The sequence below is a fragment of the Acanthochromis polyacanthus genome, chromosome 1 (genome assembly GCF_021347895.1).
Source record: "Acanthochromis polyacanthus isolate Apoly-LR-REF ecotype Palm Island chromosome 1, KAUST_Apoly_ChrSc, whole genome shotgun sequence".
NCBI classification, from domain to species: domain Eukaryota; kingdom Metazoa; phylum Chordata; class Actinopteri; family Pomacentridae; genus Acanthochromis; species Acanthochromis polyacanthus.
The window spans coordinates 25508501-25528409 of NC_067113.1; the positions used below are offsets into that span (position 1 = coordinate 25508501).

Below are 19909 nucleotides of genomic sequence, written 5' to 3' on the forward strand. Positions count from 1 at the left end.
TACAAGCATAGTCACTGATGAAGTGAAGATTGTTGTTGTTTCTAACTTCAGAAAAGAAGCATCTTGATCACACAGCTGGAATATGTGACCATGTACTGTGTTGTTGTTGTGAACCTCGCCTGTCAGCAGAGGGCAGCTTACACCTACATATGAGAGCAAAGGCTTTCAGGCAGCTTTACAAAGATGGACTCCGCATTGAGAGGGGAACAGAAAGTAAGAAGTTTCTAAATGTGCTCCATCAGTCCACAGGGAGATGTATCTTTCATCCTCTCGGCTCTCAGTTTCACATAGACAGGTGTGCATAAATGTGTTTTGCATGATTTTTATGCTTCGTTGCTCCTCACAGTTTAAGTTCTTCTGTCACTGAGACTCTGGACTGTTTTCATGCTCTCACACTGAACAGCTGCATCAGGATGATGTTTCCAGTAACTCTGATTGTCATGTTGGGTTTTCTGAGTCATGGTGAGACATTCTGTAAATATATCTGCCATATCTTCTATCCGTTCCTTACATAGTTGCACAAAGTTAACTTTCTGTTTTGTCTTCTTGCTCTGATAATCTAAACTGATGCTCCATGTTGTCAGCAAATAATAATTTCTCCTCAAGGTCTGAGTTTTGTTTCTTATTTCAGAGACGTCTGCCAACAATTTTATGACTCAGACTGACAAATCCAAGTCTGTCAGTGTCGGTGGGACTGTGACCATCAGCGCCACAGGGAGTTCAGACATCGGTGCTGACCTCAGTTGGTACCTTCAGAAACCTGGACAACCTCCTAAACTTCTGATATACCAAGCATCAAGCCTCTTCTCAGGAACTCCATCTAGATTCAGTGGCAGTAGATCTGGTTCTCAATACTCTTTAACCATCAGTGGTGTTCAGGCTGAAGATGCTGGAGATTATTACTGTCTCGGCTACCATAGTGATGGGACGTTCACACAGTGATTTGTGGTCGTACAAAAACCTCCTTCAGTCTGACTGCAGGTGCAGAGGGTTGGTGAAGAGACTGTGATGAGGACAACTGGTCCAGTGAACATAACACAAGAGTCACCAAGCAGAAACACAGTGAAGCTAAATAAAACTCATGCAGTTTGAACTTAAATATATATATATATATTTAAGTTCTATATTTACAAGGACAAAGCTGTCATCAATGAGAACACAATATTTCCATTTGTTTACATTTACCAGGACTGTATTAAGCTACAAGCGGTCACATTTCAGAGGAAAACGTTATACTCTCTCATTCATACTATGTTGATACATACTGTCAAATTAATGAAAGAGGCATCATTGCATGTTGATAAAAAGCTGGACATTTAATATACCAAGTCTGATTGCATGTGCATAAAGACATACTGCAATACAAACACATACAAATACAGTCATTTATTTAAAGTTGCATATTGATTTCATGCTCTTGGTCAAGTTTGGGCATTGTTATAATAATATATGAAGCAGAACATGAGAAATATCTGAAATATACTGTCTTGTTTCTGTAAAAATTTGCTTCAAAAAGTGTAAAAAATCTGGAACATCTCTTCTCATTCACTGTCAGAAACAAAGGGGAAACTTTTGATTGCTCATGATGAGAAAAGAGGCCAAAACACTTCACCATCTGATTTCTTCATGCAAACTTTATTAGCCAGAAACATCAACATGACAGTTATGAAGCAAAGTCACATAAAGCTGCTCAGCTGCACACATTATTCTCTAAATTTCTGCTGTCCAACACTTTACAGCAGTGTTGCTGTCTGTCACACAAAGCTTGAGCTTCCTCTACAAACATTGACAGTGACAGTGATCAGAGCAGCAGCTGTGCTCCTCCTGCTCCCCCCACACAGAGCTCCTGTCCTGGGCTTCGGCTGCTCCCTCTAGTCCTGACACTGGCTCCTGTGGAGGGAGCGGCTCTGCCTGTGGTCATGATGGAGGACACGGCAGGAGTACTGCTCTCCTTCCATCCAGCGCTCCCGGCTCAGACTCAGGGTGCTGCTGCTGCTGTAGCGTCCGCTCTTCTCCTCCTCGGAGCTGCTCAGGACCCCCTCTGTCACCTCCGTCCCGTCCACCTCCCAGCTCACCACGGCTCCCTGAGGAGAGTAGCCGCTCAGCAGGCAGGCCAGCGTGGCCGAGCCTCCGGAGAGCTGCTCAGAGGAGGGAGGGAGCAGAGAGACTGAGGGCCTGACCATGGGACCAGCTGGAGGGGAGAGCAGAGACACAGGAGGACACATTGACTTCCACTGTAGGACAGACAGACACTGATGATACATGACAGAGGTTAACATGACTGTGGATCAGCTGTGTGCAGCATGCTGTGATGAGACAGAGGAGAGGAGGCCACACATGGACAAAAATCAGGGATTTTACTAACAAAAATCATAAAACAATTGATGTAACTTTGAGTCTTAAAGTGTGAATCTTCAACTGTGTATCTCATGAAAAATGTCAAAGACTGACACCAAAATGTTCCACATAACTCAGGTGTAAATGTAACGAACACTGACAGAGATTTCTCGCCTCAACGATTTTCTTGATGAAAGAAATGAAATGTCTGCACACAGTTGAAGACGTTATCATCTGTTTGTTTCACTTCCTTCTCACCCCTGAAACTGAGGAGCTGCAAACTCAAACTACTGTTAACGTTAATATACATTTAAATTTATTTTTTATCAGCATGTGTATCGGGTTTTGTGTCCAACGATCCAAGTTTAAAAATTACAACATGAACTACCTCATGGTTTCATTTGATAGTATTGATTGTACACAATTAATTCCACATGAAAACTGTTAAAATTCTAGTTGTTTATCATATATTAATCATCTACAATACAAGAAAATGTTACATTCTCATAATTTAATTGTCTGTGCTCTTTTCATACCACATTTGTGATTTCAGCCATGATGATAAAATGATCAGAAAAATCTACAAAATACAAATGATCAGTAAAATAAATTCTTGTTTTATCAGATATTGATGCAGAACTTTGAAACATGTTTTATATTGTAGAAATAATAAAATTCTGGTACTTACAGTGAATGATGAGTTTGGTTCCTCCACCAAAAGTCCACCACAGTGATACAAACTCATTAAATGGCCGTACAAAAACCTCCTGCACTGAGAACAAGCATCTAACTACTGAAAATTTACTTTTTCCTCAATAAAACTTGAGAGTTTTCTTCTTTCTTTCATGTTCAAAATGATTACCTTGAGCCGATTTAAATTGTTTCCTAATTTAAGATCATTTTCATGATTTTATGGAAACATCTGAGAGTTGAGGGGAAACTGTGAAATTTCCCTGTAATGTATTCATTTGAAAGACTAAGAAATAAAATGTATACAAAAACAATGAGTCAAACTACAACAATAAAAGTTTAAAAATAAAATATGTTAAATTAACATAAGTGTTAAAAAACAGAAAGAGAAGAAATCTTATACCAACCACCCCTGCACAATTTTAATCCAAATGTTGAAAATTCTCAAATATATTTCAAACATATTTTCCTCTGTTCCATTGAGATGATATTTAGTGTAAATCCAAACAGTGTTTCTCCTCATCTTGTGTCCCACGTTGCCTCCAGTGTGTTGACAGCAGACAAATCATTTCCATAGAGAGGAGGCTTTGCATCATCAGCTGATGTGAAGTGAGAAGGTTTATAGTCCTGTGAGTTCAACACTGCAGGACTCACATCTGTCAGTCAACACAGCAGAAAGCACAACCACCATGACTCTCATCTCCATCCTCATCTGGACGCTGCTCTGCTGCTGTTTTACAGGTTCATTCACTCAGCAACATTTCAGACATCATGTTCTGCCTTTTATCTCATTTATTTGTGCTGATAAATGAATCATTTGTTCTTGTTTTTTTTGTTTGCAGGATGCAGCAGTCAGGTGACTGTGACTCAACCTCCAGTAGTGACATTTACTCCAGGATCCACGGTCACTCTGAACTGTAAAGTTAGCACTCCAGTTTACATTTGTAATAATGTAAATTTATGTGTATTCTGGTATCAACAGAAGTCTGGAGAAGCTCCAAAGCTCCTTATAAGACATTTAAACGTACGTCATTCTGGAACACCAGCTCGATTCAGTGGCAGTGGAAGAAGCACTGACTTCTCTTTGACCATCACTGGAGTTCAGGCTGAAGATGCAGCAGTTTACTACTGTGAGAGTGTTCATGCAATTAACAGTGCCACTGTGCTCACACAGTGATTTATAGTCGTACAAAAACCTCTCACAGTTTTACCGAAGGTTGCAGGTGCAGAAAGCTGATAGCAATGAGAATAACTGGTTCAGTGAACACAACACAAGAGTGATCAAGCAGAAACAGTGAATCTAAATAAAACCGAAACATACTCAGCATCTTACATGTAGTTTTAGATTAGACACGTATCATAAAAACTTCTCTTTTTTGTGTTTGTCAATGAGTTCGCAGAAAGGATGCAGATAGCAGTATTTTGTTATTTTTTTAATTTGTCAGCACATATAGCACGAGCATAATGTAGTCTTAAAAAATTCAGATATATATTTTAGAATTCATAATATATTGATGCCTGTAATAAAACTGTTTCTTGAAACCTCACTGGATGTTAATCAAAAGTGTGATGGAATTATGAGATTTGATTCATGAAAAAAATATTGTGAATTTTTTTTTTTTTTTTTTAAAGACAGTGAGTAGATCTAAATTGTACTTTTATTTTAGGCCTTTGGTAAATGGATATGAAGCAGAACATGAGGAAGATCAGTTTCACATCACTGATTTAACATAGAATTTGCAATGAATTAGCAGAAATGTGAGAAGAGAGGAGATGTGCAGCTTGATGAAGATCTCACAAACATGATTTCCACACAGCAGCTGTTGCTGAAGCTCTACTCTGAGCAGCGCTCAGGGTCCAGGCTTTGACTGACAGGACTGTGTCCATCCAGACTGGCCTCACAGCTCACTGAGCCTGCCTTCCTCCACTGCTCTGCAGGGAGGCTCAGGGTGCTGCTCCAGCTGTAGTGGCCGTCCCTCCCTAGGACTTTAACATGAAGACATTGGTAAATACTGGAGAACTGATGGGAAAAAGCCTCAGTTATTGTTGACAAAAAGCTGGAAATTAAATATACCAAGTTGGTTGCATGTGCATAAAAATGAACTGCAATACAAAGTCAGTAATTTGTTAAAGGTTGCACATTGATTTCATGCTGTTGTTCAGATTTTGGCATCGTTATATGAAGCAGAACATGAGAAATACCAGAAATATGTTGTCTTGTTTCAAAAATTGTATGTTTCAACAAGTGCTAAAAACCTGGAACATCTGTTCTCATTTATTGTCAGAAAAGAAGGGGAAAGTTTTGATTATTTATGATGAGAAAAAAGGCCAAAACACTTCATCATCTTATTTCTTCATGCAAACTTTATTAGCCAGAAACATCAACATGACAGTTATGAAGCAAAGTCACATAAAGCTGCTCAGCTGAACACATTATTCTCTAAATTTCTGCTGTCCAACACTTTACAGCAGTGTTGCTGTCTGTCACACAAAGCTTGAGCTTCCTCTACAAACATTGACAGTGACAGTGATCAGAGCAGCAGCTGTGCTCCTCCTGCTCCCCCCACACAGAGCTCCTGTCCTGGGCTTCAGCTGCTCCCTCTAGTCCTGACACTGGCTCCTGTGGAGGGAGCGGCTCTGCCTGTGGTCATGATGGAGGACACGGCAGGAGTACTGCTCTCCTTCCATCCAGCGCTCCCGGCTCAGACTCAGGGTGCTGCTGCTGCTGTAGCGTCCGCTCTTCTCCTCCTCGGAGCTGCTCAGGACCCCCTCTGTCACCTCCGTCCCGTCCACCTCCCAGCTCACCACGGCTCCCTGAGGAGAGTAGCTGCTCAGCAGGCAGGCCAGCGTGGCCGAGCCTCCGGAGAGCTGCTCAGAGGAGGGAGGGAGCAGAGAGACTGAGGGCCTGACCATGGGACCAGCTGGAGGGGAGAGCAGAGACACAGGAGGACACATTGACTTCCACTGTAGGACAGACAGACACTGATGATACATGACAGAGGTTAACATGACTGTGGATCAGCTGTGTGCAGGATGCTGTGAAGAGACAGAGGAGAGGAGGCCACACATGGACAAAAATCAGGGATTTTACTAACAAAAATCATATAATAATTGATGTAACTTTGCCTCTTAAAGTGTGAATCTTCAACTGTGTGTCTCATGAAAAATGTCAAAGACTGACACCAAAATGTTCCACATAACTCAGGTGTAAATGTAACGAACACTGACAGAGATTTCTCGCCTCAACGATTTTGTTGATGATAGAAATGAAATGTCTGCACACAGTTGAAGACGTTATCATCTGTTTGTTTCACTTCCTTCTCACCACCTGAAACTGAGGAGCTGCAAACTCAAACTACTGTTAACGTTAATATACATTTAAATTTATTTTTTATCAGCATGTGTATCGGGTTTTGTGTCCAACGATCCAAGTTTAAAAATTACAACATGAACTACCTCATGGTTTAATTTGATAGTATTGATTGTACACAATTAATTCCACATGAAAACTGTTAAAATTCTAGTTGTTTATCATATATTAATCATCTACAATACAAGAAAATGTTACATTCTCATAATTTAATTGTTTGTGCTCTTTTCATACCACATTTGTGATTTCAGCCATGATGATAAAATGATCAGAAAAATCTACAAAATACAAATGATCAGTAAAATAAATTCTTGTTTTATCAGATATTGATGCAGAACTTTGAAACATGTTTTATATTGTAGAAATAATAAAATTCTGGTACTTACAGTGAATGATGAGTTTGGTTCCTCCACCAAAAGTCCACCACAGTGATACAAACTCATTAAATGGCCGTACAAAAACCTCCTGCACTGAGAACAAGCATCTAACTACTGAAAATTTACTTTTTCCTCAATAAAACTTGAGAGTTTTCTTCTTTCTTTCATGTTCAAAATGATTACCTTGAGCCGATTTAAATTGTTTCCTAATTTAAGATCATTTTCATGATTTTATGGAAACATCTGAGAGTTGAGGGGAAACTGTGAAATTTCCCTGTAATGTATTCATTTGAAAGACTAAGAAATAAAATGTATACAAAAACAATGAGTCAAACTACAACAATAAAAGTTTAAAAATAAAATATGTTAAATTAACATAAGTGTTAAAAAACAGAAAGAGAAGAAATCTTATACCAACCACCCCTGCACAATTTTAATCCAAATGTTGAAAATTCTCAAATATATTTCAAACATATTTTCCTCTGTTCCATTGAGATGATATTTAGTGTAAATCCAAACAGTGTTTCTCCTCATCTTGTGTCCCACGTTGCCTCCAGTGTGTTGACAGCAGACAAATCATTTCCATAGAGAGGAGGCTTTGCATCATCAGCTGATGTGAAGTGAGAAGGTTTATAGTCCTGTGAGTTCAACACTGCAGGACTCACATCTGTCAGTCAACACAGCAGAAAGCACAACCACCATGACTCTCATCTCCATCCTCATCTGGACGCTGCTCTGCTGCTGTTTTACAGGTTCATTCACTCAGCAACATTTCAGACATCATGTTCTGCCTTTTATCTCATTTATTTGTGCTGATAAATGAATCATTTGTTCTTGTTTTTTTGTTTGCAGGATGCAGCAGTCAGGTGACTGTGACTCAACCTCCAGTAGTGACATTTACTCCAGGATCCACGGTCACTCTGAACTGTAAAGTTAGCACTCCAGTTTACATTTGTAATAATGTAAATTTATGTGTATTCTGGTATCAACAGAAGTCTGGAGAAGCTCCAAAGCTCCTTATAAGACATTTAAACGTACGTCATTCTGGAACACCAGCTCGATTCAGTGGCAGTGGAAGAAGCACTGACTTCTCTTTGACCATCACTGGAGTTCAGGCTGAAGATGCAGCAGTTTACTACTGTGAGAGTGTTCATGCAATTAACAGTGCCACTGTGCTCACACAGTGATTTATAGTCGTACAAAAACCTCTCACAGTTTTACCGAAGGTTGCAGGTGCAGAAAGCTGATAGCAATGAGAATAACTGGTTCAGTGAACACAACACAAGAGTGATCAAGCAGAAACAGTGAATCTAAATAAAACCGAAACATACTCAGCATCTTACATGTAGTTTTAGATTAGACACGTATCATAAAAACTTCTCTTTTTTGTGTTTGTCAATGAGTTCGCAGAAAGGATGCAGATAGCAGTATTTTGTTATTTTTTTAATTTGTCAGCACATATAGCACGAGCATAATGTAGTCTTAAAAAATTCAGATATATATTTTAGAATTCATAATATATTGATGCCTGTAATAAAACTGTTTCTTGAAACCTCACTGGATGTTAATCAAAAGTGTGATGGAATTATGAGATTTGATTCATGAAAAAAAATATTGTGAATTTTTTTTTTTTTTTTTTAAAGACAGTGAGTAGATCTAAATTGTACTTTTATTTTAGGCCTTTGGTAAATGGATATGAAGCAGAACATGAGGAAGATCAGTTTCACATCACTGATTTAACATAGAATTTGCAATGAATTAGCAGAAATGTGAGAAGAGAGGAGATGTGCAGCTTGATGAAGATCTCACAAACATGATTTCCACACAGCAGCTGTTGCTGAAGCTCTACTCTGAGCAGCGCTCAGGGTCCAGGCTTTGACTGACAGGACTGTGTCCATCCAGACTGGCCTCACAGCTCACTGAGCCTGCCTTCCTCCACTGCTCTGCAGGGAGGCTCAGGGTGCTGCTCCAGCTGTAGTGGCCGTCCCTCCCTAGGACTTTAACATGAAGACATTGGTAAATACTGGAGAACTGATGGGAAAAAGCCTCAGTTATTGTTGACAAAAAGCTGGAAATTAAATATACCAAGTTGGTTGCATGTGCATAAAAATGAACTGCAATACAAAGTCAGTAATTTGTTAAAGGTTGCACATTGATTTCATGCTGTTGTTCAGATTTTGGCATCGTTATATGAAGCAGAACATGAGAAATACCAGAAATATGTTGTCTTGTTTCAAAAATTGTATGTTTCAACAAGTGCTAAAAACCTGGAACATCTGTTCTCATTTATTGTCAGAAAAGAAGGGGAAAGTTTTGATTATTTATGATGAGAAAAAAGGCCAAAACACTTCATCATCTTATTTCTTCATGCAAACTTTATTAGCCAGAAACATCAACATGACAGTTATGAAGCAAAGTCACATAAAGCTGCTCAGCTGAACACATTATTCTCTAAATTTCTGCTGTCCAACACTTTACAGCAGTGTTGCTGTCTGTCACACAAAGCTTGAGCTTCCTCTACAAACATTGACAGTGACAGTGATCAGAGCAGCAGCTGTGCTCCTCCTGCTCCCCCCACACAGAGCTCCTGTCCTGGGCTTCAGCTGCTCCCTCTAGTCCTGACACTGGCTCCTGTGGAGGGAGCGGCTCTGCCTGTGGTCATGATGGAGGACACGGCAGGAGTACTGCTCTCCTTCCATCCAGCGCTCCCGGCTCAGACTCAGGGTGCTGCTGCTGCTGTAGCGTCCGCTCTTCTCCTCCTCGGAGCTGCTCAGGACCCCCTCTGTCACCTCCGTCCCGTCCACCTCCCAGCTCACCACGGCTCCCTGAGGAGAGTAGCTGCTCAGCAGGCAGGCCAGCGTGGCCGAGCCTCCGGAGAGCTGCTCAGAGGAGGGAGGGAGCAGAGAGACTGAGGGCCTGACCATGGGACCAGCTGGAGGGGAGAGCAGAGACACAGGAGGACACATTGACTTCCACTGTAGGACAGACAGACACTGATGATACATGACAGAGGTTAACATGACTGTGGATCAGCTGTGTGCAGGATGCTGTGATGAGACAGAGGAGAGGAGGCCACACATGGACAAAAATCAGGGATTTTACTAACAAAAATCTTATAATAATTGATGTAACTTTGCCTCTTAAAGTGTGAATCTTCAACTGTGTGTCTCATGAAAAATGTCAAAGACTGACACCAAAATGTTCCACATAACTCAGGTGTAAATGTAACGAACACTGACAGAGATTTCTCGCCTCAACGATTTTGTTGATGATAGAAATGAAATGTCTGCACACAGTTGAAGACGTTATCATCTGTTTGTTTCACTTCCTTCTCACCACCTGAAACTGAGGAGCTGCAAACTCAAACTACTGTTAACGTTAATATACATTTAAATTTATTTTTTATCAGCATGTGTATCGGGTTTTGTGTCCAACGATCCAAGTTTAAAAATTACAACATGAACTACCTCATGGTTTAATTTGATAGTATTGATTGTACACAATTAATTCCACATGAAAACTGTTAAAATTCTAGTTGTTTATCATATATTAATCATCTACAATACAAGAAAATGTTACATTCTCATAATTTAATTGTTTGTGCTCTTTTCATACCACACTTGTGATTTCAGCCATGATGATAAAATGATCAGAAAAATCTACAAAATACAAATTATCAGTAAAACAAATTCTTGTTTTATCAGATCTTGATGCAGAACTTTGAAGCATATTTTATATTGTAGAAATAATAAAATTCTGGTACTTACAGTGAATGATGAGTTTGGTTCCTCCACCAAAAGTGTACCACAGTGATACAAACTCATTAAATGGCCGTACAAAAACCTCCTGCACTGAGAACAAGCATCTAACTACTGAAAATTTACTTTTTCCTCAATAAAACTTGAGAGTTTTCTTCTTTCTTTCATGCTCAAAACGATTACCTTGAGCCGATTTAAATTGTTTCCTAATTTAAGATCATTTTCATGATTTTATGGAAACATCTGAGAGTTGAGGGGAAACTGTGAAATTTCCCTGTAATATATTCATTTGAAAGACTAAGAAATAAAATGTATACAAAAACAATGAGTCAAACTACAACAATAAAAGTTTAAAAATAAAATATGTTAAATTAACATAAGTGTTAAAAAACAGAACGAGAAGAGAACTTATACCAACCACCCCTGCACAATTTTAATCCAAATGTTGAAAATTCTCAAATATATTTCAAACATATTTTCCTCTGTTCCATTGAGATGATATTTAGTGTAAATCCAAACAGTGTTTCTCCTCATTTTGTGTCCCACGTTGCCTCCAGTGTGTTGACAGCAGACAAATCATTTCCATAGAGAGGAGGCTTTGCATCATCAGCTGATGTGAAGTGAGAAGGTTTATAGTCCTGTGAGTTCAACACTGCAGGACTCACATCTGTCAGTCAACACAGCAGAAAGCACAACCACCATGACTCTCATCTCCATCCTCATCTGGACGCTGCTCTGCTGCTGTTTTACAGGTTCATTCACTCAGCAACATTTCAGACACGATGTTCTGCCTTTTGTCTCATTTATTTCTGCTGATAAATGAATCATTTGTTCTTGTTTTTTTTGTTTGCAGGATGCAGCAGTCAGGTGACTGTGACTCAACCTCCAGTAGTGACATTGACTCCAGGATCCACTGTCACTCTGAACTGTAAAGTTAGCACTCCAGTTTACATTTGTAATAATGTAAATTTATGTGTATTCTGGTATCAACAGAAGTCTGGAGAAGCTCCAAAGCTCCTTATAAGACATTTAAATGTACGTCATTCTGGAACACCAGCTCGATTCAGTGGCAGTGGAAGAAGCACTGACTTCTCTTTGACCATCACTGGAGTTCAGGCTGAAGATGCAGCAGTTTACTACTGTGAGAGTGTTCATGCAATTAACAGTGCCACTGTGCTCACACAGTGATTTATAGTCGTACAAAAACCTCTCACAGTTTTACCGAAGGTTGCAGGTGCAGAAAGCTGATAGCAATGAGACTTACTGGTTCAGTGAACACAACACAAGAGTGATCAAGCAGAAACAGTGAATCTAAATAAAACCGAAACATACTCAGCATCTTACATGTATTTTTAGATTAGACGTGTATCATAAAAACTTCTCTTTTTTGTGTTTGTCAATGAGTTCGCAGAAAGGACGCAGATAGCAGTATTTTGTTATTTTTTTAATTTGTCAGCACATATAGCACGAGCATAATGTAGTCTTAAAAAATTCAGATATATATTTTAGAATTCATAATATATTGATGCCTGTAATAAAACTGTTTCTTGAAACCTCACTGGATGTTAATCAAAAGTGTGATGGAATTATGAGATTTGATTCATGAAAAAAAATATTGTGAAATTTTTTTATTTTTTTTTAAAGACAGTGAGTAGATCTAAATTGTACTTTTATTTTAGGCCTTTGGTAAATGGATATGAAGCAGAACATGAGGAAGATCAGTTTCACATCACTGATTTAACATAGAATTTGCAATGAATTAGCAGAAATGTGAGAAGAGAGGAGATGTGCAGCTTGATGAAGATCTCACAAACATGATTTCCACACAGCAGCTGTTGCTGAAGCTCTACTCTGAGCAGCGCTCAGGGTCCAGGCTTTGACTGACAGGACTGTGTCCATCCAGACTGGCCTCACAGCTCACTGAGCCTGCCTTCCTCCACTGCTCTGCAGGGAGGCTCAGGGTGCTGCTCCAGCTGTAGTGGCCGTCCCTCCCTAGGACTTTAACATGAAGACATTGGTAAATACTGGAGAACTGATGGGAAAAAGCCTCAGTTATTGTTGACAAAAAGCTGGAAATTAAATATACCAAGTTGGTTGCATGTGCATAAAAATGAACTGCAATACAAAGTCAGTAATTTGTTAAAGGTTGCACATTGATTTCATGCTGTTGTTCAGATTTTGGCATCGTTATATGAAGCAGAACATGAGAAATACCAGAAATATGTTGTCTTGTTTCAAAAATTGTATGTTTCAACAAGTGCTAAAAACCTGGAACATCTGTTCTCATTTATTGTCAGAAAAGAAGGGGAAAGTTTTGATTATTTATGATGAGAAAAAAGGCCAAAACACTTCATCATCTTATTTCTTCATGCAAACTTTATTAGCCAGAAACATCAACATGACAGTTATGAAGCAAAGTCACATAAAGCTGCTCAGCTGAACACATTATTCTCTAAATTTCTGCTGTCCAACACTTTACAGCAGTGTTGCTGTCTGTCACACAAAGCTTGAGCTTCCTCTACAAACATTGACAGTGACAGTGATCAGAGCAGCAGCTGTGCTCCTCCTGCTCCCCCCACACAGAGCTCCTGTCCTGGGCTTCGGCTGCTCCCTCTAGTCCTGACACTGGCTCCTGTGGAGGGAGCGGCTCTGCCTGTGGTCATGATGGACGACACGGCAGGAGTACTGCTCTCCTTCCATCCAGCGCTCCCGGCTCAGACTCAGGGTGCTGCTGCTGCTGTAGCGTCCGCTCTTCTCCTCCTCGGAGCTGCTCAGGACCCCCTCTGTCAACTCCGTCCCGTCCACCTCCCAGCTCACCACGGCTCCCTGAGGAGAGTAGCCGCTCAGCAGGCAGGCCAGCGTGGCCGAGCCTCCGGAGAGCTGCTCAGAGGAGGGAGGGAGCAGAGAGACTGAGGGCCTGACCATGGGACCAGCTGGAGGGGAGAGCAGAGACACAGGAGGACACATTGACTTCCACTGTAGGACAGACAGACACTGATGATACATGACAGAGGTTAACATGACTGTGGATCAGCTGTGTGCAGGATGCTGTGAAGAGACAGAGGAGAGGAGGCCACACATGGATGCAAATCAGGGATTTTACTAACAAAAATCTTATAATAATTGATGTAACTTTGCCTCTTAAAGTGTGAATCTTCAACTGTGTGTCTCATGAAAAATGTCAAAGACTGACACCAAAATGTTCCACATAACTCAGGTGTAAATGTAACGAACACTGACAGAGATTTCTCGCCTCAACGATTTTGTTGATGATAGAAATGAAATGTCTGCACACAGTTGAAGACGTTATCATCTGTTTGTTTCACTTCCTTCTCACCACCTGAAACTGAGGAGCTGCAAACTCAAACTACTGTTAACGTTAATATACATTTAAATTTATTTTTTATCAGCATGTGTATCGGGTTTTGTGTCCAACGATCCAAGTTTAAAAATTACAACATGAACTACCTCATGGTTTAATTTGATAGTATTGATTGTACACAATTAATTCCACATGAAAACTGTTAAAATTCTAGTTGTTTATCATATATTAATCATCTACAATACAAGAAAATGTTACATTCTCATAATTTAATTGTTTGTGCTCTTTTCATACCACACTTGTGATTTCAGCCATGATGATAAAATGATCAGAAAAATCTACAAAATACAAATTATCAGTAAAACAAATTCTTGTTTTATCAGATCTTGATGCAGAACTTTGAAGCATATTTTATATTGTAGAAATAATAAAATTCTGGTACTTACAGTGAATGATGAGTTTGGTTCCTCCACCAAAAGTGTACCACAGTGATACAAACTCATTGAGTGGCCGTACAAAAACCTCCTGCACTGAGAACAAGCATCTAACTACTGAAAATTTACTTTTTCCTCAATAAAACTTGAGAGTTTTCTTCTTTCTTTCATGCTCAAAACGATTACCTTGAGCCGATTTAAATTGTTTCCTAATTTAAGATCATTTTCATGATTTTATGGAAACATCTGAGAGTTGAGGGGAAACTGTGAAATTTCCCTGTAATATATTCATTTGAAAGACTAAGAAATAAAATGTATACAAAAACAATGAGTCAAACTACAACAATAAAAGTTTAAAAATAAAATATGTTAAATTAACATAAGTGTTAAAAAACAGAACGAGAAGAGAACTTATACCAACCACCCCTGCACAATTTTAATCCAAATGTTGAAAATTCTCAAATATATTTCAAACATATTTTCCTGTGTTCCATTGAGATGATATTTAGTGTAAATCCAAACAGTGTTTCTCCTCATTTTGTGTCCCACATTGCCTCCAGTGTGTTGACAGCAGACAAATCATTTCCATAGAGAGGAGGCTTTGCATCATCAGCTGATGTGAAGTGAGAAGGTTTATAGTCCTGTGAGTTCAACACTGCAGGACTCACATCTGTCAGTCAACACAGCAGAAAGCACAACCACCATGACTCTCATCTCCATCCTCATCTGGACGCTGCTCTGCTGCTGTTTTACAGGTTCATTCACTCAGCAACATTTCAGACACGATGTTCTGCCTTTTGTCTCATTTATTTCTGCTGATAAATGAATCATTTGTTCTTGTTTTTTTTGTTTGCAGGATGCAGCAGTCAGGTGACTGTGACTCAACCTCCAGTAGTGACATTGACTCCAGGATCCACTGTCACTCTGAACTGTAAAGTTAGCACTCCAGTTTACATTTGTAATAATGTAAATTTATGTGTATTCTGGTATCAACAGAAGTCTGGAGAAGCTCCAAAGCTCCTTATAAGACATTTAAATGTACGTCATTCTGGAACACCAGCTCGATTCAGTGGCAGTGGAAGAAGCACTGACTTCTCTTTGACCATCACTGGAGTTCAGGCTGAAGATGCAGCAGTTTACTACTGTGAGAGTGTTCATGCAATTAACAGTGCCACTGTGCTCACACAGTGATTTATAGTCGTACAAAAACCTCTCACAGTTTTACCGAAGGTTGCAGGTGCAGAAAGCTGATAGCAATGAGACTTACTGGTTCAGTGAACACAACACAAGAGTGATCAAGCAGAAACAGTGAATCTAAATAAAACCGAAACATACTCAGCATCTTACATGTATTTTTAGATTAGACGTGTATCATAAAAACTTCTCTTTTTTGTGTTTGTCAATGAGTTCGCAGAAAGGACGCAGATAGCAGTATTTTGTTATTTTTTTAATTTGTCAGCACATATAGCACGAGCATAATGTAGTCTTAAAAAATTCAGATATATATTTTAGAATTCATAATATATTGATGCCTGTAATAAAACTGTTTCTTGAAACCTCACTGGATGTTAATCAAAAGTGTGATGGAATTATGAGATTTGATTCATGAAAAAAATATTGTGAAATTTTTTATTTTTTTTTAAAGACAGTGAGTAGATCTAAATTGTACTTTTATTTTAGGCCTTTGGTAAATGGATATGAAGCAGAACATGAGGAAGATCAGTTTCACATCACTGATTTAACATAGAATTTGCAATGAATTAGCAGAAATGTGAGAAGAGAGGAGATGTGCAGCTTGATGAAGATCTCACAAACATGATTTCCACACAGCAGCTGTTGCTGAAGCTCTACTCTGAGCAGCGCTCAGGGTCCAGGCTTTGACTGACAGGACTGTGTCCATCCAGACTGGCCTCACAGCTCACTGAGCCTGCCTTCCTCCACTGCTCTGCAGGGAGGCTCAGGGTGCTGCTCCAGCTGTAGTGGCCGTCCCTCCCTAGGACTTTAACATGAAGACATTGGTAAATACTGGAGAACTGATGGGAAAAAGCCTCAGTTATTGTTGACAAAAAGCTGGAAATTAAATATACCAAGTTGGTTGCATGTGCATAAAAATGAACTGCAATACAAAGTCAGTAATTTGTTAAAGGTTGCACATTGATTTCATGCTGTTGTTCAGATTTTGGCATCGTTATATGAAGCAGAACATGAGAAATACCAGAAATATGTTGTCTTGTTTCAAAAATTGTATGTTTCAACAAGTGCTAAAAACCTGGAACATCTGTTCTCATTTATTGTCAGAAAAGAAGGGGAAAGTTTTGATTATTTATGATGAGAAAAAAGGCCAAAACACTTCATCATCTTATTTCTTCATGCAAACTTTATTAGCCAGAAACATCAACATGACAGTTATGAAGCAAAGTCACATAAAGCTGCTCAGCTGAACACATTATTCTCTAAATTTCTGCTGTCCAACACTTTACAGCAGTGTTGCTGTCTGTCACACAAAGCTTGAGCTTCCTCTACAAACATTGACAGTGACAGTGATCAGAGCAGCAGCTGTGCTCCTCCTGCTCCCCCCACACAGAGCTCCTGTCCTGGGCTTCAGCTGCTCCCTCTAGTCCTGACACTGGCTCCTGTGGAGGGAGCGGCTCTGCCTGTGGTCATGATGGACGACACGGCAGGAGTACTGCTCTCCTTCCATCCAGCGCTCCCGGCTCAGACTCAGGGTGCTGCTGCTGCTGTAGCGTCCGCTCTTCTCCTCCTCGGAGCTGCTCAGGACCCCCTCTGTCAACTCCGTCCCGTCCACCTCCCAGCTCACCACGGCTCCCTGAGGAGAGTAGCCGCTCAGCAGGCAGGCCAGCGTGGCCGAGCCTCCGGAGAGCTGCTCAGAGGAGGGAGGGAGCAGAGAGACTGAGGGCCTGACCATGGGACCAGCTGGAGGGGAGAGCAGAGACACAGGAGGACACATTGACTTCCACTGTAGGACAGACAGACACTGATGATACATGACAGAGGTTAACATGACTGTGGATCAGCTGTGTGCAGGATGCTGTGAAGAGACAGAGGAGAGGAGGCCACACATGGATGCAAATCAGGGATTTTACTAACAAAAATCTTATAATAATTTATGTAAGTTTCACTCCTCTTAAAGTGTGAATCTTCAACTCTGTCTTTCCAAAAAAAAAAAAAGCTTAAGACTGACACCAAAATGTTCCACATAACTCAGGTGTAAATGTAAAGAACACTGACAGAGATTTCTCGCCTCAATGACTTTGTTGATGAAAGAAATGAAATGTCTGCACACAGTTGAAGACGTTATCATCTGTTTGTTTCACTTCCTTCTCACCTGAAACTGAGGAGCTGCAAATTCAAACTACTGTGAACGTTAATATACATTTAAATGTATTTTTATCAGCATGTATATCGGGTTTTGTGTCCAACGATCCAAATTTAAAAATTACAACATAACCTATCTCATGATTTAATTTGATAGTATTGATTGTACACAATTAATTCCAAATGAAAACTGTTAAAATTCTAGTTGTTTATCATATATTAATCATCTACAATACAAGAAAATGTTACATTCTCATAATTTAATTGTTTGTGCTCTTTTCATACCACATTTGTGATTTCAGCCATGACGATAAAATGATCAGAAAAATCTACAAAATACAAATTATCAGTAAAACAAATTCTTGTTTTATCAGATCTTGATGCAGAACTTTGAAGCATATTTTATATTGTAGAAATAATAAAATTCTGGTACTTACAGTGAATGATGAGTTTGGTTCCTCCACCAAAAGTGTACCACAGTGATACAAACTCATTGAGTGGCCGTACAAAAACCTCCTGCACTGAGAACAAACATCTAACTACTGAAAATGTCCTTTTTCCACAATGAAACTTGACAGTTTTCCTCTTTCTTTCATGTTCAAAATGATTACCTTGAGCGGATTTAAATTGTTTCCTAATTTAAGATCATTTTCATGATTTTATGGAAACATCTGAGAGTTGAGGGGAAACTGTGAAATTTCCCTGTAATATATTCATTTGAAAGACTAAGAAATAAAATGTATACAAAAACAATGAGTCAAACTACAACAATAAATGTTTAAAAATAAAATATGTTAAATTAACATAAGTGTTGAAGAACAGAAAGAGAAGAAAACTTATACCAACCACCCCTGCACAATTTTAATCCAAATGTTGAAAATGCTCAAATATATTTCAAACATATTTTCCTGTGTTCCATTGAGATGATATTTAGTGTAAATCCAAACAGTGTTTCTCCTCATCTTGTGTCCCACGTTGCCTCCAGTGTGTTGACAGCAGACAAATCATTTCCATAGAGAGGAGGCTTTGCATCATCAGCTGATGTGAAGTGAGAAGGTTTATAGTCCTGTGAGTTCAACACTGCAGGACTCACATCTGTCAGTCAACACAGCAGAAAGCACAACCACCATGACTCTCATCTCCATCCTCATCTGGACGCTGCTCTGCTGCTGTTTTACAGGTTCATTCACTCAGCAGCATTTCAGACATCATGTTCTGCCTTTTATCTCATTTATTTGTGCTGATAAATGAATCATTTCTTTGTGTTTGCAGGATGCAGCAGTCAGGTGACTGTGACTCAACCTCCAGTAGTGACATTGACTCCAGGATCCACGGTCACTCTGAACTGTAAAGTTAGCACTCCAGTTTACATTTGTAATAATGTAAATTTATGTGTATTCTGGTATCAACAGAAGTCTGGAGAAGCTCCAAAGCTCCTTATAAGACATTTAAACGTACGTCATTCTGGAACACCAGCTCGATTTAGTGGCAGTGGAAGAAGCACTGATTTCTATTTGACCATCACTGGAGTTCAGACTGAAGATGCAGCAGTTTACTACTGTGTGAGTGATCACAGTGGTGTAGGGTTCACACAGTGATTTGTCGTCATACAAAAACCTCCTCAGTCAGACTGCAGAGAGTCTGAACTGCTCCAGCAGGAACCAACTGCAGCTGCTGAAGAGGAAGAAACTCTGACACAGACCACTGAACACAGAGCTGACAGGAACCTCACAAAGTTTAACTTACATTCTCACATTCACCGACACAACATACTGCATCTTTCAGGCTCATTTTGACCAGTTCAGAACCAAAATCCTAAAAAATCTGTAATGACGTCATGATTAATGTATCACATAAGGAGAAGATGTCCTTTCTGTTTGGCATTAGTCTTTTCATTTAAAATTCAGGTAATTAAACTAATATTTGCATGTTGTTTTCACCCCAAGACATGAATAACTTTAGACTAACACCTTTTAATGAGCACAGCAGAAACCACAATCACCATAAGTCTTATCCCCACCTTCATCTGGTCATAAATGTGCTGCTGTTATTTCATCTTTGTCTGTCCTGTATCTTACAGGCACTCATTGTCTCCTGCAGATGAGTTCTTTTTTTACCTCTTGTGCCACCATGAGGTTGTCTTTAGTGGCGCATCTTGACCTTTGGTGACCCCTGTGGTTTTTCCCATCAACCATTTGATATATTCAGTCGTTTCTTTTACAACCAAATACCTACTGATGTTCTCAGCAGCTGCAGGTGTTCTTTGTATTTAGGAACATGATGGT

At 39.5% G+C, this 19909-nt stretch overlaps 1 gene segment (V, D, J or C); it reads right to left on the reverse strand.

The window, feature by feature from the left end:
• Positions 1-1618: 1618 nt before the first annotated feature.
• The window catches only part of LOC127533691 (Ig kappa chain V region Mem5-like), a 63359-nt gene continuing 45068 nt past the window's right edge, over positions 1619-19909 (reverse strand). The window contains 2 exon segments of the V gene segment in view: positions 1619-2191; positions 14301-14332. Coding sequence covers positions 1872-2191; positions 14301-14332 — 352 coding nt within the window.